General features: G+C 45.3%; 2 protein-coding genes and 1 long non-coding RNA gene across 18 annotated transcripts in view; 1 reads left to right on the plus strand and 2 right to left on the minus strand.

Moving 5' to 3' along the window:
- Positions 1-3,876, minus strand: part of ATF6 (activating transcription factor 6) — a 153,503-nt gene extending 149,627 nt beyond the window's left edge. For all 3 annotated transcript variants that reach the window (XM_075002222.1, XM_075002223.1, XM_075002221.1), the window contains exons 1-4: positions 3,792-3,876; positions 3,267-3,343; positions 2,136-2,223; positions 1,416-1,507 (exon numbers count right to left, since the gene is read on the minus strand). In XM_075002222.1, coding sequence (XP_074858323.1) covers positions 1,416-1,507; positions 2,136-2,223; positions 3,267-3,343; positions 3,792-3,864 — 330 coding nt within the window. In that variant the 5' untranslated portion in view covers positions 3,865-3,876. The remainder of the gene's footprint in view (positions 1-1,415; positions 1,508-2,135; positions 2,224-3,266; positions 3,344-3,791) is intronic.
- A 152-nt stretch (positions 3,877-4,028) lies between these two features.
- LOC142017451 (uncharacterized) lies at positions 4,029-14,254 on the plus strand. 7 transcript variants are annotated; one of them, XR_012646530.1, is made up of 3 exons: positions 4,029-4,132; positions 6,889-6,993; positions 11,952-14,254. It is a non-coding gene; the product is annotated as an uncharacterized LOC142017451 (long non-coding RNA). The 7 variants fall into 7 exon arrangements; XR_012646531.1 differs by having other exon boundaries at positions 4,054-4,132; positions 6,915-6,993; XR_012646529.1 differs by lacking the exon at positions 4,029-4,132 and adding an exon at positions 4,134-4,272 and having other exon boundaries at positions 6,915-6,993.
- The window catches only part of SELP (selectin P), a 54,750-nt gene continuing 46,148 nt past the window's right edge, over positions 14,168-22,769 (minus strand). For 5 of the 8 annotated variants that reach the window (XM_075002313.1, XM_075002314.1, XM_075002307.1 and 2 more), the window contains one exon: positions 18,227-21,113. The gene's annotated coding sequence lies outside the window, so the exon portion shown is untranslated. Of the gene's footprint in view, positions 14,307-18,226; positions 21,114-21,141; positions 21,359-22,769 lie in introns of those variants that run through there. The other 3 variants (XM_075002310.1, XM_075002308.1, XM_075002309.1) reach the window with 3 other exon arrangements.

Raw genomic sequence — 22,769 nt, forward strand, 5'->3', positions numbered from 1 at the left:
TGTCAGCCTATATCCTCAAAAACAATGAGAAGTCTTGTGGCACATTGTAGACTAACAGATATTTTGGAGCATAAGCTTCCGTGGGCAAAGACCTACTTCGTTGTATCTGACAAAGCGGGTCTTCACAGACTAACAGATATTTTGGAGCATAAGCTTTCGTGGGCGATGTGCCACAAGACTTCTTGTTTATGCACCACATAGTAAGGTCTCAGGGCTTCTGCTGCAGCAATATTAGAAAAGTAGCAGCAAGTTACATCCTCACATTTATACTAGATTATGTCACAACATAATATGGAGCTGTTAAGGAAGCAACTGACCCCATTCCCCACAGTCCTCACCAGACAAGCAAGGAATCTCTTAAAATATTTAAAGAAAACTTTGCTTGATGACATTTTGACTTGAAAGGAATCATTTATCAACAGTTGTATAATTTTACAATCTCCTTTATTGTTTTGCCCTTATAGTCCCTTCTTCTCTATAGTTTGTGTATATGGGCTCTGTCCGATTTTTTGTTTCTGTCTGTTGCATAAATAATTTTGTAAAACTTAAATGAACTCAGATGATGGGGTATGATTGTTTAAATAACAGTTTTGCAATATTTTGTAACAGAATCCAATATTAGGATTGATTAAATGATTGATTAGAATAAAGCATAAGGATATTACTGTGTAAGGCTATTTCACTGGTAAAAGATCATTAAAACCCGTAGATTAAGCCCTGACCCCTAGAAACCCAGTAAAAGGGACTGCCATTTGCCCAGAACTGGGAATAAATAGGCTGCCTAAGTCCTCTGTATTGGGCCTTGAGCCCTAGGAACCATGTAGAGTGTCCTAGAGCGTGTGTGCAATATTAGGACACTTCTACCTGCTTCCTCAGCCCATGCTGTCCATATATCTCATTTGTATGGCTCACCTACAAGGGCAAGAAAAGGAAATGCTTTATACAGAAGAATCTCAGAAAAAGAGTCAGTGTTTGATGGGCAGGTACATCAAATTAATTTATACTGTGAAATTGCGCAGAATTTAAGACGAGACTGCACCTTTCATTTGTATTTTCTACATGAACCATAAGTTCGTTTATACAACATAACTGCACGCTATACTTTGCTACACAAGGGTGTGGGCAGGTTAACTTTAATATTAACGAAAAAAAACCTCAAAAACCTGGGGGACAGGGGAGAGGGGTAGCTTGGTGGTTTGAGCTTTGGCCTGCTAAACCCAGAGCTGTGAGCTCAATCCTTCAGGGGGCCATTTAGAGATCTAGGGCAAACATTTAAAAAAAAAAAAAAAATAACCATCAGGGATGGTGATAGGTCCTGATGCGAGAGCAGAGGACTGGACTCGATGACCTCTGAAGGTCCCTTCCAGTTCTATGAGATAGCTATACAGCCGTGGCACCAAGTCTTTACTACTTACAGGCACATGCTGCGCTGAAGAATCTGATAATGGTGAAGAGACTGAACAAACTGAAGTGGCTGGTGACTGAGGCTCTTCTTTCACATTTTCATCTGCAAGAGAGTGGTACACAGTCTTTTACATTGTACAGACTTCTAACAGTAGAAATTCAGCTCCTACAAGAAACATGCTGTTTTAGTCCAAACTTTGCAATAAAGCACACAAAGGAACAAAGTAAAGCTACAGCAACTGGTCAATCCGATACTTGCAGGGGGGGAAAATCACAACAATACCTATGTTTCATCTCAGAAAAATAATTATTATTATGTTCCCCTGTAAACAACAGATGGGGAACCCACGGGCTCTGCATGATGGGGGAGGGAAGGGACTGAAGGGAGAAATGGCTCTGTGCACTGCTGTTCGCCTTCCTTTCTGCTGCGGGAAAGGCAGCAGACAAAAGCTCTATCCCTGTGCTTACTTGCAGGCTCACTCATGTTGCTCCCACTGGCCAGGAATTGCAGCCAATGAGCATGATGGAGGTCACTGCCTGGCAGTGAGGTTTTTTTTTCGCTTGCTTCACTTATGTACAGATTCTGACTGATTTTTCTGTGTGTGAATGGTTCCTGTTCCAAAAAAGGGTTCCCCCCTCTTGCATACTCCAGAAAGCAGGACCACTGAAGTCTGTGTCTTCAGTAGTCACACTTCTAACAATATAGCAGAAACATCTGGCACGTAATTTACCTGTATAAGTATGTCTAGTCACATCCGAAGGGGCTGAATCCCAAGATATCAAGTCCAAATCAAAGTCAAGGTCGTAAATATTGTTTTCCTGTAGGTGATAATTTAGCAAAGTTAAGAAATGCAAAACAGAAAGTACTATATACTTCAACCATAAGCACTACAGCCCTTTATAACATAAAAATATTCAGTCATCCCAGTTTGCAGGTTTCAGTTGGTATAACAAACCATAAATATATATGAGAAATCCTGAAAGAGGAGACCTCTCTGATTGCACAAGGCAGGGTTTCCAACTAATCAGACTTGACCTGAGTAGTTATTTGTGGCTTTACTTCAAATCTAAACCTCACCTGAGTATAGGGAAGTGAAAATAATTATGACAATGATCTATACTCCAGTAATGCCTTACTAGTAATAATGACTATTTATACTGTGCTGTACAAACAGCATATTTTAATAATTTTGGCAACTGTTACAACAGATGTGTTTTATTTCTCATATTTAGAATAAATTGCTTTCTTCAGTTCCAAGAGTCTCCATCTCCCTTTCCATACTCAGACTCTAAAGCCCACCCAGTCTCCTGGGCCAGAGCTCAAATAGTTAACCAAAGTCTTCACAGAACCCTCATGATCCATACTGCCCAGCAGTGATGCAAGCAGGACAATACAGTCTGACACATTATACCAGCAAGTTATTTTTAGCCAGTACTGCATACCAGAAAGATTCTCAGCTTTTCATCTCCAGCCCTTCCACTGGCTGTCATGTCTCTGTGTACAGGGTAGAAGATAATGAAAGAAGGAGCTTCTTTACCAGCTTTCCCTACCAGCAGGGGAAGGAACACAACTCCCCATCACACTCCTCCCTACCAGCCCTATACAAAGCAGTAACAACTCAGTGGAGGGACAGGGCTGGAAGTTCTACTGCTTTCTTTTTTAGGAGAAACACAGAAAAGGAGCAAAACTGTCAACAGCTCTTGCGGCTATTGGGCTGTGCCTTCCCTGCCACCCCCAACAGGTAACATGGGATGGGGAGGGTAAAGTACAGCATAAGTTGTTACCTCTGCTCTGCCCCCACCCTCGACTTGCTCAGGCAACAAATTATTACACAAGCAAATGCTCATCAAAAGCTACTTACACAAATCTCACTCTCCATATCCAAATGCATTTCAGCTGTATCAAGCAAGTCACTGAATTCATCAAAGAGGGCAGACTCTAAAGACAAAGTGATACGCCATCATAACCTGACCAAGCAGTCCGGGAGCACCGGGAGCTTTCGTAGAGAGACCAAACGAACTATACAGAAAAATCCAATACGATGTTGGGTGCCTAATAATACCCTGAATGTTTACTCTGGCAATGCCAGCCGAGACCAGCATTTGCACTGCAGTAGTGCGCCAGCACCAGCACATCAGAGGCTGGGACTCTCACTTAGCAAGCTCCGTGGACAGCAAGACCCCGCTCAGAAAACGTGGTCGTAGTCGCGCAAGAAACCCAGGCAACTCCATTCAGTGCCGCCCACAGACGCGTGTCCGGACCGGGTCCCAGAGCCCCCCGGCCTGACACGCGCCTCCCCACCCCGAAGTCCACCAGCGGGCCTCACCGGGATGCCCAGCCCATGCTCTGCCCTGGCTTCGCGCCTCCGAGTCTGGGCTCGACTCACCCCAGTCAAGTCCCACACCGGGTGGCGACAGACCCGCCTCAGCGGCGCCCCGCTCAGCTTCCCCCGCCGCCATCTCTCTTCCGCGTCTCTGCCGGAAGCACACGTCTCCCAGAGAGGTCCGAGCCTGCGCAAAACACCTCCCTGCTACGGCGGCCGGGAGAGAACGCGAGGTCACAGGAGCATGCGCTCACAGCATGGCGCGCCCCAGGAGGCTAGTGACGCACACCTCGAGGGCGGGCCGAACTGCAGGTGCCCAATGGAGCGACGGCTCGCGCGTTGTCTGGATTGAAGTGCCCAATGGGGCGGGAGCTTGCGCGCGGTCTAGAACTGCGGGTGTGGTGGTAGGTGTGCGCCGGGAGTTGTCGGGTTGTGGTGGCGGGTGCGTGGCGCATAGCGGCTGCGGGTTCACGCTCTGTGTTTTGGGCTTGCGAGCCATAAACCAAGATTCGTGCGCAACAGGACGTATTCGTTCCATACCTAGGTCAGTGCTGCAGAGCTTCCTTCAGCAGCTCTGAAGAAGGCAAATCTGGGGCAAGATTAGGGCACCCTTATTTCTGCGTGGGACTGAAGCATTTATTTCTATACAAATACGTTGTTAGGTCTTTTCATCCAGTCCGAGGGCTGGAAGGGACCTCAGGAGTCATCGAGTCCAGCCGCCTGCCTAAAGCAGGATCATCCCCAACTAAATCATCCCAGCCAGGACTTTGTCAAGCCGGGACTTAAAAACCGCTAGGGATGGAGGTTCCAGCACCTCACTAGGCTTTTGCCTTGAGCGTACTGAAAACATTGGCATCTTTTAATGTCAGCCCTTACCAAGGGTTAAAATCTATCACTGACTGAGACGGCTAGAGGTTATTCAGTCACCTTCCAGCTGTTCAGGGCTGAGTGTTGGGATCTGGGAATCTTATGGCCCCATTCTTGAGACAACTTTAGATTAGTTCACATCTTGGGAGACTGCTGCTCGTGCCCCTTTCCAGTCGGCCATAGGCAGGGGTCAATGCCAAGAGAGGCAGTGTGGCCTGTGGATATATCACGGGACTGACAATAACAGAATCAATTTGTTCCAGTTCTAACTTCTGTGTCATATGAATGGAACATGGGGGCTCACATCTAGTGGATGGAAAGAGAATTATACCCAGTTGTTGGAGCAGGAATCTGGCTGGGATTCAGAATCCAGGGTCAGATCTAGAGTCAGAGGCCACAGCCATGCATCAAAACCAAAGTCAGAAACCAGTAACTGGTTATCTGAAATGAAGCAAGGGAGAAAGAGGCACAAGAGCTACTCGTAGGCAAGTGTTTTGGAAACCAGTAAACTGTACATGGTTCTGCTTGTAAGAGTTGATCTGCTGGATCTTTTCTAGATCATTGATGAACAAGTTGAACAGGATCGGTCCCAGGACTGACCCCTGGGGAACACCACTAGTTACCCTCCTCCATTGTGAAAATTTACCATTTATTCCCACCCTTTGTTTTCTGTCTTTTAACCAATTCCCGATCCATGAAAGGATCTTTCCTCCTATCCCATGACCACCTAATTTACATAAAAGCCTTTGGTGTGGGACCGTGTCAAAGGCTTTCTGGAAATCTAGGTATATTATGTCCACTGGGTGCCCCTTGTCCGCATGTTTATTAACCCCTTCAAAGAATTCTAATAGATTAGTTAGACACGACTTCCCTCTGCAGAAACCATGCTGACTTTTGCCCAACAATTCGTGCTCTTCTACGTGCCTTGCAATTTTATTCTTTACTAGTGTTTCTACTAATTTGCCTGGTACTGATGTTAAACTTATCGGTCTATAATTGCCAGGGTCTCCTCTAGAGCCTTTTTTAAATATTGGTGTTATATTGGCCGTCTTCCAGTCATTTGGTACCAAAGTGGATTTAAAGGATAGGTTACAAACCACTGTTAATAACTCCGCAATTTCACATTTGAGTTCTTTCAGAACCCTTGGGTGAATGCCGTCTGGTCCTGGAGACTTGTTACTATTCAGCTTATCAATTAACTCCAAAACCTCCTCTAATGTCACTTCAATCTGAGTGAGTTCCTCAGATTTGTCACCTAAAAAGGCTGGCTCAAATTTAGGAACCTCTGTAACATCCTCAGCCGTGAAGACTGAAGCAAAGAAATCATTTAATCGCTCTGCAATGGCACTGTCTTTTCCTTGATCGCTCCTTTTATATCTTTATCGTCCAAGGGCCCCACTGCTTTTTTAGTGGGCTTCCTGCTTCTAATGTATTTAAAAAACATTTTACTATCATTTTTTGAATTTTTGGCTAGCTGTTCCTCAAAATCTTTTTTGGCTTTTCTTACTACATTATGACACTTAATTTGGGAGTGTTTATGTTCCTTTCTATTTTCCTCACTAGGATTTGACTTCCACTTTTTAAAAGCTGCCCTTTTCTCTCTCACTGCCTTTTTAACATGGCTGTTTAGCCATGGTGGTTCTTTGTTAGGTCTCTTACTGTGTTTTTTTATTTGGGGTATACATTTAAGTTGGGCCTCTAGTATGGTGTCTTTAAACAGTTTCCATGCAGCTTCCAGGGAATTTTAGTTTAATTACTCTACCTTTTAGTTTCTGTTTAACTAGCTTCCTCATTTTAGTGTAATTCCCCTTTTTGAAATTAAATGCCAGAGTGTTTGACCGCTGCGGTGTTCTTCCCAACACAGGAATATTAAAAGTTATTATATTGTGGTCACTATTTCCAAGCGGTCCAGTAATGAAGGAGTTTTGCCTTCTCCCTCCTACATGTTTCCCAGGCCTGGCTGGGCTCTTGGCATCTAGACGGAACACCTGCTTTCGTGTAGGCAAGCCGCCGGAGCTGTGTTGTTTTGATTAGGTGTTTTTGAGAGTCCATGTTCAAGGACTGGGAGGATTGATGTGGCTTTTTTAGAGATAGAAGTGCTGAGCCAGTTATTGTAGCTAATTGCAGCTGACTGCTTTTCTCATAATAATGTGCTCTCACTTGGTTATAAAAGCTGTGAGAATAATAAACTCAGGGCCTTCAGACTATAGAACTGTTGGCCCCCTGCTGTCTATGTTCGTCTTTGTCTTTCATCCCTCGCGGTATCGCACCTCTGGGACCTGTCACTAAAAAGAAATACAACATCTGGCGCCCGAACAGGGACACGGAGGTGAGAAGCGTCCATGCGGCGAGGAAGGTGTATCAATACCGGAGGGACCGAAGAGAATTTCTAGACTGGGTAAGTCAGACCTTCGGGATTCGGGCAGGGTTAAGATGGGGAATTCCCCATCTTCTTACTCCTCTTATATTGAATTGCTTCAGACGTTACTGAAAAGCTCAGGAGTAAAAGTAAAACAAAGTACATTTCAGAAACTATTTGATCTTATTTGTAAGCATTGTTATTGGTTTACCCCAAGTGGGAAAAATGCTCTAGATTTAAAACAGTGGAGATTGATTATGAGAGCCCTGCGTCGAGCGCACCAAAAGGGGGAAATTATCCCACTCCCCGTTTGGTCTCTTTGTAATCTTGTAGTCCGTGCCTTAGAGCCGTTACAGTCTGGCTCTGAAGAGGGTTGCTCCCTCCCCCCGGACTCTTTAGCAGAAAGAGGAGCCAGACGCAGGGTTCCCAAGGGAGATGAGGCCTTATCGGAGGAATCAGGAGATTCCAGTGAGGAGGGCCAAGAGGGTCAGCCTATTACAGGAGATGAAAAGACAGGGAACTCTGAACAACAGAAAAATTATACTGCCCGTGAAACATCATCGGGCTTTTTCCCTGCTAATGTTTGTGTGGCTCAGCCAGAGCCCGATTTCCCTCCCTCCACGCCTTCCCCGCTCCCACCACCTACTAAGGAGGAAGGCCCCTCTGCACCCCCCTTTTCTTGTTATGGAAAGGATGAGCTTTTTGCAGAACCCCCGCGACAGACCGTTACAGAGCCTGTGACTAATTTGATGAGGACGGTTCTGGCGGTCGGAGCCCATGAAGGCTTTGATTTATCCCCTCTAACCCTTTCGGCTTTTCCAGTTACAATACAACAGGTCCCTCCTAATCAGCAATTCCCCCAGGGAGCAATTAATTATCACCATGAGCCATTAACCTTTAAATTGCTCAAAGATTTAAAACAAGCGTGTGTCCAGTATGGTGTTAACTCTCCCTACACCTTTGGCTTGGTGCAGGGATTAAGCCAGGCCGAGAGATTGATCCCGTGGGATTGGGAAGTACTGGGACGCACCGTGCTGAATGGGGCGGAATTTTTACAATTTAAGACCTGGTGGCATGATGAGGCTGCTCTCACGGCCAGGCGAAATGCTAGTCAGAATCCCCCTGTAGCTATTACTTTGGAACAGCTCACTGGTACCGGTGCCTGGTTTGGCATCCAGGCACAGTTACAGTATAATGATGTTGCAATTGTCCAGGTCCGCCTTTGTTGTCTTAAGGCCTGGGAAAAAATTGCTAAGCCAGGGGAGAGTACCCCCTCTTTTGTAAAGGTAAAACAGAGTGCACAAGAGCCTTATGTGGATTTCATAGCCCGTTTGAAAGGGGTTTTAGATAAAACAGTATCCCAGCCCGAGCTTAAAGAGCTCTTGTTACAGATGCTTTCTTTTGATAATGCAAACGGAGAATGTCAGCGGACTTTAAGACCGCTGAAATGTCGGGGGGCCTCCCTGGATGAGTATATTAAGGCTTGTAATGATATAGGGTCAGATGCCTATAAAATGGGTCTTTTAGCTGCTGCGTTAAAAGGGGATGGCCCCTATCAGTCTAATCAGAACATGAAGTGTTTTGAATGTGGAAAACCTGGGCACCTGAAAAGGAACTGCCGACAGGGGCAGGACCGATTAAGAAGAAATCAGAGAGTTACTGGGAACGATCCTGCTAACAATCCCCCGGGGATCTGTCCCAGATGTCAAAAGGGACGGCATTGGGCTACTCAGTGCCACTCTAGATATCACAGAAATGGCACCCCTCTTTTTCAGTCGGGAAACTTTCAAGCGGGCCCGACCCGGGGCCCGCAAGTAAACAATATGGGCAGCAGCCGCAGCTTTTTTCCGGTCAGCAGCGGCCCGATGCAAACCGGCTTTCAGTTTCCGACCTCAGGCATGCCACCCACGGCAGCGCAGCTTTAGACATAGCCATTCCAGACAATATCCTGCTGCAGCCGGCTAGGGGTGTGCAAAAGATAAAAACTAATGTTTTTGGACCGGTCCCGGCTGGGTCGGTCGGCCTTCTTTTGGGAAGGAGTAGCTTAACATCTAAAGGAGTAATAGTACATACTGGTGTTATTGATAGTGATTATGAGGGAGAGATTCTAGTTATGATGAGTGCAGATGTTCCATATCAGCTGGAGGCTGGAGATAAAATTGCCCAGTTACTATTGCTGCCCTACCTTTCAGGGTCGAAGCACCCCATAAAAAGACAGGGGGGCTTCGGAAGCACAGGGAGGAGTGTGTATTGGCAAACCTACATTGGGGACCGTCGGCCTGAAATTACCATTAGTTTAGGCGGTAAAGAATTCAGAGGTTTAGTGGATACAGGGGCTGATGTCTCCATCATATCAAAAGAGTTCTGGCCCTCGGCGTGGCCCTTGCAGAAAGTCCCAACTGTCTTTACCGGGGTTGGGGTCATGACAGATGTCTGCCAGAGCACCAATATTTTGCAGTGCCTAGGGCCCGATGGGCAGGCAGCAACCTTGCAGCCCTTTGTGGCTGAGATAGCTATTAACCTCTGGGGGAGAGATTTGTTAAATCAGTGGGGAGCCTATGTTACCATTCCCTCTACTCCTGTAAAAACTCAGCCACTGGCAGATGCCATGGTATGCAATTCTGCAAACACCTTAAAGCAATTTGATCATGATGGGTTGGGGTTCCCAAATTTAGAGTAACGGCCGCTGCTCGAGCTAGCTTCGCCCTGCCACTGAAGTGGCTGACTGACAGCCCAATCTGGGTGGAGCAGTGGCCTCTGTCCCAAGAGAAGCTAGAGGCTTTACAAATCTTAGTCGAGGAACAACTGAAAATGGGGCATATTGAAGAATCAACCAGTCCCTGGAATTCTCCTGTCTTCCTTATTAAAAAGAAGTCAGGGAAGTGGAGAATGCTTACTGACTTGCATAGAGTTAATACTGTTATTGCCCCCATGGGATCTTTACAGCCCGGGATGCCTTCACCGGCAATGATACCTGCCAATTGGCACATTATTGTTATTGATTTGAAAGACTGCTTTTTTACCATTCAGCTACAACCACAGGACAGGGAAAAATTTGCATTTACCATTCCTGTCATCAATCATCATAAGCCTACTCCCCGATATCAATGGAAGGTTTTGCCCCAGGGCATGCTTAACAGCCCTACCCTTTGTCAATATTATGTTAATCAGCCATTACAGCTACTCAGACAACAGTTTCCCCGAGCACTGATCATTCATTACATGGATGACATTCTGCTCTCCTCTCCATGTAAAATGGAGCTGGACAGGGTATTTGAACAAGCAAGGCAGGATTTGGATAATTTTGGATTACAAATAGCTGAGGAAAAGGTACAAAGGGATTTTCCATTTGCTTATCTTGGTACCATAATACAGAGAAATATTGTGACTCCACAGAAGGTGCAAATTCGTAGGGATTCTTTAAACTCTCTGAATGATTTTCAGAAATTACTGGGAGATATTAATTGGCTTCGCCCTTCTCTCGGGATTCCCACTTATGCCCTGGAAAATCTGTTTATCACACTCCAGGGAGATCCTGATCTTAACAGTCCACGTAAGTTATCTATTGAAGCAGAGGCTGAACTTAAATGGGTGGAACAACAAATCCACTCAGCGCAGTTACAACGCGTGCAGCCAACGCAGCCGGTTACACTGTTAGTTTTTCCCACTCCTCACAGTCCGTCAGGAGTTTTGGCCCAGCAACATGCTATATTAGAATGGATCTTTTTGCCAAACAAAGTGGCAAAAACCTTATCCACCTATTTGGATAAGATTGCTGATGTAATTTATCGAGGCCGCTCCCGTTGTAAACAGCTCACAGGATGGGACCCCCATTCAATTACAGTCCCTCTCACCTCAAATCAGGTTAACCAAAGCTTTGAGAACAATATGCAATGGCAAATTAGCCTATCTAATTATGTGGGAGAAATTGGTAATCATTATCCTCACGCCAAGCTGTTTGCCTTTCTTAAAAGGACCCCGTTTATTTTATCTACCATAGTCAGGCACCAACCCCTTGTTAATGCTGCAACATTTTTTACTGATGCTAGTGGGCCTGGCAAGGCCGGTTATACCGGCCCAATTACCAAGGTGTGGCAGACCCCTTATAATTCCGTACAAAAGGCTGAACTTGCTGCTGTTATGCAGCTGCTTATTGATTATTTACACCCTGTTAATATAGTCACTGATTCCCAATATGTTGAATTTACTGTCCAACAGATAGAAACAGCTACTATTTTACCTTGTTCTGAATTGCATGAAATGTTTTTGCAATTGCAATCTTTTGTTAGATCTCGTATACACCCTATTTTTATTACACATGTTCGTGCTCATTCTGGCCTACCGGGACCAATAGCTGCAGGAAACCAGAGTATTGATCGGCTGTTGGTAGGCACCACCCAGCAAGCAAAGGATTACCATTCCTTAACTCACATTAACACATCTGGCTTGACTCGCAAGTTTCAAATTACCAAAAGTCAAGCACAGCAAATAGTGGCCCAGTGCCCCACATGTGGGCCCATTACTGCCCCTACCTTTCCCCCGGGAGTAAATCCCCGAGGACTCAATGCAAATGACTTGTGGCAGATGGATGTTACACACATCCCCTCTTTTGGGAAATTAAGCTTTGTACATGCATCCATTGACACGTATTCTGGATTTTTATGGGCCACCCCGCTAACAGGGGAGACCACAAATCATGTAATTCAGCATTTATTAGAGACGTTCAATATTTTGGGCGTCCCCAAACACATTAAAACAGATAATGGACCGGCTTACACCTCACAACGGTTTGCTGCATTTTTAACACAATGGGCCATTCAGCATACCACAGGTATTCCTTATAACCCTCAGGGTCAAGCAATTATTGAAAGGGCCCATAGAACACTTAAAAACATGCTAGAAAAACAAAAAGGGGGAGTATGGACATCACATTTAGGAAAAATAACACCCAGACAGCAATTACATATGGCTCTCTTTACTCTTAATTTCTTAAACAGTTCCACAATAAATGATGTGTCCGCTGCAGAAAAACATTGGTCTATTAGCAAAAGAAGAAACCTGAATCAACCCATATATTGGAAAAATGATGAAGGACAGTGGGTTCCAGGAACGGTTAAGATTTGGGGCAGAGGGTTTGCTTGTATCTTTACAGATCTTGGAGAAACGCGCTGGGTTCCGGCTCGATACATCAAGCCAAGATATGACAACCCCCCGGCGAATGAGGATGGTGCCCCCGGTTGATATCGTCTCCCCCTCACTGTTTTTGGCCGTGCTGGTAGTATTGACCACAACCGTAAGTGCATCAACACAAAATTTCACATATTGGGCATATGTGCCTAACCCTCCCCTTAACCGTGCTATTCATTGGTTGGATCCTCCTATGCCTATTTATGTCAATGATTCCCGATGGATGCCAGGGCCTTATGATAACCGAGGTCTGTTAGCCCCTTCGGAGGAAGGTATGCAAATTCCTACTTATATAGTAGGAGTTGAAGGGCATCCAATTTGCATTGGAAATGAGGGACATTGTTTAAAAACCCACGCCCAAGCCTGGTTGGCTATGATCCGAAACACAAGTGATAATTACCATTTATATCTTCTTGTAGCTCATACATTTAATAGCTTGGAGCTGACTAATCAAGCACCTCCTGATCTGCCTCCCTGCGTCCAATGGATAACAGCGTATGTATCAGATTGGGTTCATTGGGAGCCCTGTCGTGGGAATACAGGCCGAGTTCTAGTTAATACTTCCTATGGAAGAGTCATTGATTGGAGCCCTGTTGGCTCGGCTCGGCGAAAGAACACCGTGGTGGATCTCAAATGGCGTAAAGCAAATAATAGCGTGTATACAAGTGCCCCAGGAAGTATTGTTTGGCATGGAGGTGGTATGTCTCCTCCAGCCCCTCACTTACCTTTTGGCCCCATCCATGACTCATTATGGAAATTAGCCACAGCCCTACAACCTATGCGAGCATGGAGAGGGATGTATACCCAAGGAAAAAACAATACCTTTTCAAACGTCACATTTCATCTCAATTCTACCCATTATATCCAGGCTTGCGTTCGCATGCCATATTTGATAATGATTGGCCCTGCCATATGGAATGAGAGCGATTTTTCTGTTAGTTGTCATAACTGTTCTTTTTATACATGTATTAACCGTTCTGTTCCCTTTAATCATTTAAAAGATAGGATGTATTTGTTAAAAGCACGGACCGGAATATGGATCCCCGTTCGAATGCCTCGGTCTTGGCAGCGATCTCCTGAGATGTATCTTATCGACCAAGCCCTGAGCAGAATTCTTAAAAGAGCCAAACGATTTGTTGGTCTGCTGATTGCCGTGATTATGGGACTTATTGCCGTCACCGCCACAGCAGCAGTAGCTGGAGCAGCCCTACATCAAACGATTCAAACCACCGAGTTCGTACAAGAATGGCATGCTAATGCAGATAGACTTTGGACTTCTCAACGCCAAGTTGATAGCCAGCTAGCCTCTCAGATGGCTGACCTCCAACAGGCTGTCATAATGCTTGGCGATCAAATAGTTAGCATGCAGAAACAACTAAGAATGCAATGTGATTGGAATGTATCTTCTTATTGTGTTACCCCTTTACCTTATAATGATACCCACTTTCCGTGGGCAAATGTGAAAAAACACCTGTTGGGTCAAGGAAATTTGTCAATTGAAATACAACATCTGCAGAACCTAATCTTTACCACTTTCGATAAAAAATTAGAACTACTCTCTGGATCGAAATTGTTGGATGGCCTAGTGGATGGCCTGAGTTCTCTGAATCCACTCAAATATATTAAGCTGTTAGGGGGCTCAGCGCTAGTATTGTTAGGCCTGATTTTGATTCTTTTGCTCTTGTTTTGTGTTATTTGGAGGAGAAACAGAAACCTATCCTCCAATTGTAGGCAGCAAGCTGCTGTTTTTTCTCTGATGTTGCATAGAGTAGCTAGAAAAACAAAAAGGGGGAGATGAAGGAGTTTTGCCTTCTCCCTCCTACATGTTTCCCAGGCCTGGCTGGGCTCTTGGCATCTAGACGGAACACCTGCTTTCGTGTAGGCAAGCCGCCGGAGCTGTGTTGTTTTGATTAGGTGTTTTTGAGAGTCCATGTTCAAGGACTGGGAGGATTGATGTGGCTTTTTTAGAGATAGAAGTGCTGAGCCAGTTATTGTAGCTAATTGCAGCTGACTGCTTTTCTCATAATAATGTGCTCTCACTTGGTTATAAAAGCTGTGAGAATAATAAACTCAGGGCCTTCAGACTATAGAACTGTTGGCCCCCTGCTGTCTATGTTCGTCTTTGTCTTTCATCCCTCGCGGTATCGCACCTCTGGGACCTGTCACTAAAAAGAAATACAACACAGTAAGAGTTACCTCTTGGACCAGTGATCTAGAAAATGAGGTAAGCAGTGAGGTGGCCAAGTTTGCAGATGACACCAAGTTGTTCAGGACAGTCAAAACCAAAAGGGATTGTGAAGAACTACAAAAAGATCTCAGCAAACTGAGTGATTGGGCAGCAAAATGGCAAATGAAATTTAATGTGGGTAAGTGTAAGGTAATGCATGTTGGAAAAAATAACCCAAATTACACGTACTACATGATGGGGTCAAAGGTAGTTATCCCCACCCTTGCTCTGGCTTATTTATACCTGGCCCTGCAGATTTCCAAGACCAGCATCTGATGAAGTGAGTCTGTGCTCACGAAAGCTCATGCTCAAAACTTTTCTGTTAGTCTATAAGGTGCCACAGGACCCTTTGTTGCTTTTCTGTCACATGTCCAGCTCAGCTCTTGTATCTAACGGGGCTGCGAAGGGATCAGAGGGGTTGTTTGCAGTGCCAGAGCAGGAGGGCTAGGTACCCACTGCCTAGTGCATGGCCTCCTCTCACACCTGCCCTGCCAGAAACATGCCCTGGGGCACGCTCAGAAAGGAGGCATTGCTATGGGAAGGTTTCTCACCCATGGGGGTCAATTGAAGTGCACATGGAAACCCCTGGAGCTGGCAGGAGCAGAGTCACTTTGGAAAACTTATTTGCCCAGCCAAGTGTGGAAGTCAGTGAGGAACTTCAGCGGAGATCGCAGCAAGTCTCCAGTTGCTCCAGCCATGCTGCACCTGTGCTGGAGCTCAAGCAGTAAAACAGAGCCTGCTGAAGTGGTAGACACTTAATACACACATGTCCAGCTTAACATAAAAAGGAAACAAACCACCAAAAAAATGCTACCAGGAGAGACACTTGCCTTAACTTTTTTAAAAAGTCACATCTTTTACACACTTTTATATCTCCCTCTCTCCTCAACAGGATGCTTTCTCTGTTACTTTCCTACTCTCTAGGTTGTAATGTTGATCTCATGTGACCAAATTACCCAGCATTTTAACTCCACTCCATTAGCTCAGCACCACAGTGATCACAGAAAATACACAGGGTCCACATTGCGCTTAATGAAACTGACACCAGGGGAAAAAGCGGTGCATTTGTTAGCTAAGCCACATGCATGGAATCTGCTTTTCTCAACTGGGGGTGGGAGAGAGAGAGAGAAACTGCAGGGAAATTTTGCAGCTGGAGTCCACCAGCCACATTCAAGTCATTTTGCTGTGTTTACTATTGTTACTTTGACCACCAAACTCTAATCCATGGGGAGATTTCTCTGCAGATAACAAAGACACATTGTCGCTTTAGGTCTCTGCTCCAAATCCGTAATTGCAAACACACAAACTAAAAAGGTCAGCAAGGAGTGAGGGTGATCCAGTGTCTTGAGCATGCCATGTGAGGGTGTCCAGGGTAAGGGGCCATTTGATCAAGAAAATCCAATTATTTGTATATACGCATTTCCCACATAGTAATTATTTCATTAGTTGTCCTGTCTTTATCTCCACCCTGTTTTATGATAATTGGCTTAAGTTGGGGGCCCCTCCCTTGAACCAGGGGCCCTGGAGCAAGTGCGTCACTGCTTCCTGGTTAATCCGGCATCGGACAACAAAAATGATTAGGAGGCAGGAGCACAAGACTTATGAGAAGAGGCTGTGGGAATAGGGCTTATTTAGTCTACAAAAGAGAAAAATGAGGGAGGATTTGTTAGCAGCCTTCAACTACCTAAAAGAGTGTTCCAAAGAAGATAGAGCTAGGCTATTTTCAGTGATGGCAGATGACAATAAGAATCAATGATCTCATTTTCAGTGGGGGAGGTCTAGGTTGGACATTAAGGAAAACTTTTATTTGCAGGGTGGTGAAGCACTGAAATAGGTTATCTAGGAAGGTGCTAGAATCTCCATCCTTAGAGATTTTTAAGGCCAGGCATGACAAACCCTGTCTAGAATGATTTAATTAGGGGTTCTTCCTGCTTAGAGTAGGGGGTTGGCCTAGATGAGGGCTCTTCCAACCCTAATCTATGATTCTGTGATCTAGTAGGCTATCAGGACTCCAAATTTTTGTGGTCCATTAGGACCTAGACCAAGATTTGGGCTTAGGAGGTGATCTTGTCCAGAGCTCAGTAGTTCACACAAGATCAGAGGGAGCTGTCTATCTTCACTACAGCACCCCTGCTGAGGATGTGGAGTGGTGAATTAATGTGCTCTGAGGTTATCCTGAAGATAATTCTGGAGTGTCTGGAGCTTGGTTTTGGATCAGAAGTAAATGTGAATAAAGGGAACCTCTACTTCAAGGCTACGTCTACACTAGCCAAAAACTTCGAAATGGCCATTTCGAAGTTTAGTAATGTAGCGCTGAAATACATATTCAGTGCCTCATTAGCATGCGGGCGGCCACAGAACTTTGAAAGTGATGCAGCTCGCTGCCGCACAGCTCGTCCAGATGGGACTCCTTTTCAAAAGGCCCCGGCTACTTAGAAGTCCCCTTATTCCTATCTGCTCGTGGAAATAAGGGGACTTCGAAGTAGCTGGGGGCCTTTTGAAAAGGAGCCCCGTCTGGATGAGCCGCGTCTATTTTGAAGTGCCGCGGTCACCCGCATGCTAATGAGGCACTGAATATGTATTTCAGCGCTTCATTAGTAAACTTCAAAATGGCCATTTACATGGCCATTTCGAAGTTTTTGGCTAGCGTAGACACGGCCCAAGAGAGTGGCAATATGACAAAGTGAGCTTTCTGAAATATTTTTATTAAGCTTGTGTGTGCCTTAGTTTTCCCTATATGTTGCATGGCTACCAATGGGGGAAAAAACAAGAAGTCCTGTAGTACCGTATAGACAAGCAGATATTTTGGAGCTTAAGTTTTTGTGGGCAAAGACCTGCTGCATCAGATGCAATGTGGTGGAGATTCCAGAGGCAGGTCTAGTTATACAGTCTCATGAAAAGGAGGAAGTCCAACCTAGACCTCCCCCACTGAAAATGAGATAATTGATTCTTGTTGTCATATGCCACCACTGAAAGTAGCCTAGCTCTGTCTTCTTTGGAACCCCCTTTTAGGTAGGTGAAGGCTGCTAACAAATCCTCCCTCATTTTTCTCTTCTGTAGACTAAATAAGGGAGTCCTTTTCATAAGCCTGTATAATGAGACCTGCCTCTGGAATCTCCATGGCATTGCATCTGATGAAGGGGGTCTTCGCCTATGAAAGCTTATGCTCCAAAATATCTGTTAGTCTATAAGGTATCACAAGACTTCTCGTTTTTGCAGAGACAGACTAACACAGCTACCCCTCTGATACTTGTCACTAATGAAGGGAAAAGAACTGTTTGCTCTCAGGGCATGTTGGGAGATGTAGGTAGGAGTTTCACCTACCTGACTGAGCCTGAGTAGGTCATTAAAGGAAAACTGGCCAAGGCTGACATACTAGGATAGATAAGAGAATGTAACTGGTGCCAAATCATTGCTCACTCAGAACAGCGTGTTGGGTGTCCGAGGCACAATGAATATTGGCAATAAAGCAGTCCATTTCCTCCCTCCTCTCCTGAGTTTCCTGTTCTCTAACAATATAGTCTAATGGTTCCTTGTGCCATGAAATTCAAGTCATTTAAACTCACACTAAGGACAATTAACAGTGTGTAATTTCACCAAATTACAAAGGAATGTGATGAGTTGTCCTCTTTAAACTAGTTGTCCTCTTTCTAAAAGGTATACTGTGGCTAGAAACAGGCAGGAATCAGGTGAATTCTTTGGCCTATTTTATGCAACTATCTCAGAATAGATGATTTTACTAATCCCATTTGAAGGTTCATTTTTCAATTCAAGGTATTGATTGTGCCTTGCTTCTTTCACAGTGCTCAAAACTGTAAGATTAGCAAAAACCAGATTTCACATTCACACTTTAATTATTGAATTGTACTTTATTGGCCCACTTCTGAAAGAGAAAAAGGGTAAATTACAAGATACCCAATAAAATACTAATGTTCCATGTTCATAGTTATATTTTTCCATCTCTTTGGCTAATCACTGAGGGAGCATAAGAGTGGCATTGTCAATACAAGAGAGAAGTGCAAAATAGCTTCAGAAGCAGCAGTCCTAGGCAGCAAGCCTGGCATTCTACAAAGTTGTTATTCAGCATTTATAGACTGCTATAAACTGGGTTCAGTTGCCTTCCAAATATTTAGTGCAAAAGAGTGGAGGGGGGATAAGTTGCAGGAGGTGAGGGCAGAGTTGGGACAATCTTGCCAGGAAACTTCGGAGGAGGAAGAAAAATAAGGAGAAGCCATCAAACACTGGGCAAAAAGAAAGCCGCAGTGACTCCATGAAATGTTTGCCCAGACTCCTACCCTGACAGACAGGAAAGAGCTTCTTTGAAAATAATCATGTGGAAGAAACATTAAATTTCCATGGAGCACATGGTACAGGTTGAATCTCTGTAGTCTGGAACTCCCTGGTCTGGCAAAGGCATGGACTTCATGGGTTTCCTGTGGCTGGAGCACGCACAGGGAAAATTAATAGGTGTTGAGCTCCCACTGTTGCCAAGCTCCCCTAGCCCCTGATTCTTTCTTCTGCTGGTGGTTTGGCACGTATTGACTCCTTCCCCTCTCTCCCAGCACATCTGGAGTGCTGTGAGTCAGTTGTTTGTGGTACTCAAGCTCCAGAAAGGCAGAGGAAGAGTGGAGAAGGGTTCATTCAGTGGAGGAGGCAGGGAAGAGGCAGTGCTGCTGTGGGACCCTAGGCCAAGGCCAGGAGTGAAGCCCCATGGCATACAGCCAGGATCTAAAGCAGCAGCCTGGATCCCACATGAGAGACTGGTGGCCAGGACCTGGGGCCAGCATCAGAGTTCATGGGTTGGGGGCAGCAGCCAGGACCTTTAGTGGCAGCGTGGGCCTTGGGCATGGGGGTCATAACCACTCCTCCTCTACTTCCCCTGCCTACAGAGATCTGTGTGCACCATCATTGACTTCCCTTAAACTGGCAGTTTTCTGGGTCAGCGGCAGTCAGTTCCCAATGGTGCCAAACAAGAGAGGTTCAACCAATAGTAACATTAATAGAGGAGGCTGCTTAGGAAAATACAAATAAAATCACTCTGGGGTTAGCTTTTCCCATGTAAATCTAGGGCTGTCAGTAGAGGTCTATGAGCTTAATGAAGAGAAAAAAGGTCAGCCTTCATGGTCTACTTACAGCACTATCACTAATTATTCCAGGCTTTGTAAGGTGGAAGAGCCCAGCTAAAGAACCCCAATAACGTATTCAAGTAAGGGATGTAAGCCTCTGTAGGACTGTCTTATGTCTTCTTTCCCTAGTCAACATAACTTCAAGTTCCAACCAGCTATCTCGTTCCTAGATGGCAATCCCTCCAACTGCTCTGTTTCTGTATGATGTTCCATGGTCTACCATCACAGGCAGAGAGAGAAAAGACAAGAAGCTGGAAAATGTCTCTGGAGGGCAACTGGCAACTGACAACTGAAGACTTAATAAGCTGTTTCAGGTACAGTAGACCCCCCCGAGTTATGTAAGGGTTCTGTTGCACATACCCTCACATAACCCAAATTTTGCATAAGTGGGGGTCCAGCTTTTTCCCTGGCGGAACACATGTTCTGCATCTGGGGAAACAGCAGAAAGGTAAGTCCTGGGGTAGGGGTAGGCAATTGGGTAGGGTTAAACCTGGCGGTGGGTTGGGGCTGCAGGGGGAGGTGAGGGTTGGAGTTGAGCTAGAGCTGCATGTGGGAGTGGTGAGCTGGGCCACGGGGTGGGGTGGGGGTTTGAACTGGGGCCGCACATGGAGGGGGAGGGGGTTGAACTGGAGCATGAAGGTTGCTGTGGGGGGTGGGTGTTGAACCAGGGCAGGGGGAGGTTGAGTTGGAGCCATGTGTGAGGGGTGGTGAGCCAGAACCAGGCGCAGGGATGTGGGGGGTGAACAGCAGGGGGTTGAACCAGGGCTGAGGAAGGTGAGCTGGAGTCGCACCTGAAGGGTGGTGAGCTATAGCCACGGTTGGGGGTGGGGCTGAGCCCAGGCTGTGCGGAGCTGGGGGGCGGGGGCGTTGAGCCAGGGTTGCGGGGGAGCAAGTTAAGTACAACTGGAAATTGTGCTTTTCCAGGAATCCTTCTATTGTAGGAATCGGCGTCAGCTGCAAAAGAGCAGGGTTGCGTAGTCTGAGACCTTACCATACTGGCTATTGCATACATTTGTCATAGTACATCCATAAAGAGCTGGGTATGATTTTAAAAAAAACACAATCCCCCCCCCCACCCAACATATGCTGTGAATAATAAAAAGCACAGTTGGAGAAAGGTAGAAGAAATAGGTACCTCTTATGCATTTTAGCCAATTTACCCCAAGAGCTGACACTTTACAGAATAGTAACAATTTACTTCTAAAACACTTAGAAGGTACAAATTGCGTGTGAATGTTGACTATTATGATGGTCAGGATGTGACATGAGAGCAATTGAGGGTTTAGATACAACGGTCCAAGTCTGGAGGTCCTTTGAGAGCATCCAACAGGGAGGTGGATGAAAGAACAGTGGCTTGCAGGCCTTAACGTGATACAACTGGATTGTGACCCACAGCTCAGAGGCAGAGGAAGGCCAGGTTTCAGATCAGAACTGATTGTGTGCATCAGAGTTAGTATGATCCCTGACTCAGTCACTAAGAGTTCTTGTGCTAGAGGATGGCAAAGCTGAGCAGATAAGTAAGGTAAAAAACAGCTTCTAAAAGGATTGAGGCATGAGTACCGTCTTCAGGTCCTTTTGGGTCCAATGATCTTCTCTCCTGGGGGCACCTTCCACATTAGCTATAAAACAGAAATCACCCAAAGGAGAGTTTCTTTGAAGTGTTTGGGAAAGCTTGGTTTATTTCTGAGTTTATTCACATGCTGTCTGGATGAATTGAGAGTGGGTAGAAGAGTTGTTCTCATGTAGAGTTTTCAGATGTCTTTCTAGGACTACGCTAGAAATTTCTAGTATATTTTGCATGATGTATCAACTTGTAGAGTTTATGCAAGTATACAAAACAGGTTCTGTAGCATGTGTTGTGATCCTATGTCACAATAGAAAAGCACTTCATTACACTCATTCCATCTACCCTCCAAGAATGGGGGAGGGCATGATGTACAGATTGAGAACCTTTCCAGTAGTGCATAGTGTTTAGACAGTAAAATAAATAAACATCAAACCCTGTTGGACCCTCGTGTAACAGGCTGTCAACGTGTGTCTTTGTCTGCCACTAGTGGCTGGTTCACATAAGAGGCTGTGAATATATGGCGACTGTCTGGTTTAATTTACAAATTCCATTTTGCTATGTTCAATAGGGTGTATAATTATAAATCACTGTGAAACAGCTCAGCTGTTTGCTAGCAGGGTCCTGGCACATAGGGGACAGACTGTTTGGAAAGGTATGATGGGAGGCATAGCTGTGGCTTGACAGCTATGCTGTTGTAGCTCTGTAGTTTAGATGCTGCAACAATGAGAGAATGTGGTTTTCTGTGCCTATATTTAATCCACCTCCCTGAGAGGCAATAGCTAAGTCAGCTGAAAAATTCTCTTATTGACCTACTGGTGTCTACTTGAGGGCGTGGCTCAACTTAACTTTTAGTCATAGACCAGGCCACAGAAATGTTTTTTGGGAGGGGAGATGCAGGAAATCTGTCCTTGACTGAATTGCTCTATTCCTGTATCTGACCACCTGATGGAGACATATTGCCTGCACAATAGGTCTAGAACACTGCTGAAAAAAACACGACAAGTTAGAGGAATGGGCAGGAAGGGCTTGCCTGCCCACCATGAACCTGATCTAAATCCCAGAGGCTTAAAAGTAGTGGTGAGCTTTTGGAGGAAAAGAACTGCATGCAAATGTTGTTTTGGCTTAGCTCAGCAACTCATGTGCTTTCTAAATGTAAAATGTGTGTTTATGGAGTTCCTTTGTAAAGACTTTATGTTCCTTGATTTAACTATCATGTGGTTCCCAAAGAGCCCGACTATAAATTGTAGTGCCCATGATAGAAACCAAAGGTTGGGTCCCATACAACAGACTAGTGACGAGCCAGAGTGGCGATTCAGGTAGGGCTGTAACAAAGGGTAGGAGGGATAATTTGAACATTGGCCTCCTAAACCCAGGATTGTGTCTTCAATCCTTAAGGAGGCCATTTAGAGAATTTGGGGCAATTAGATTAAAAGAAAAAAAAGCTGGGGGGGAATGGTGCTTGGTCCTGCAAAGAGGGCAGGGCCCTGGACTTGATAACCTCCCAAGGTCCAGTTCTGCGAGGGCGGGGGCGGTGGTGCATGTGTGCCACCAGCTAAGTTGATTCCATGTTTCTTCTCCTGGAGTTGTCAGTGGGGATTGAAACAAGCATCAAAAACATAAGCTTCTCCCATCTGAGCAAAATGGCTGATTTCTGTATCTGACTGCTGTCACTCATATTGGCAAACACGAACCAGATACAGGAGAAGAC

This window comes from Carettochelys insculpta, chromosome 9 (assembly GCF_033958435.1).
Source record: "Carettochelys insculpta isolate YL-2023 chromosome 9, ASM3395843v1, whole genome shotgun sequence".
NCBI lineage: Eukaryota > Metazoa > Chordata > Testudines > Carettochelyidae > Carettochelys > Carettochelys insculpta.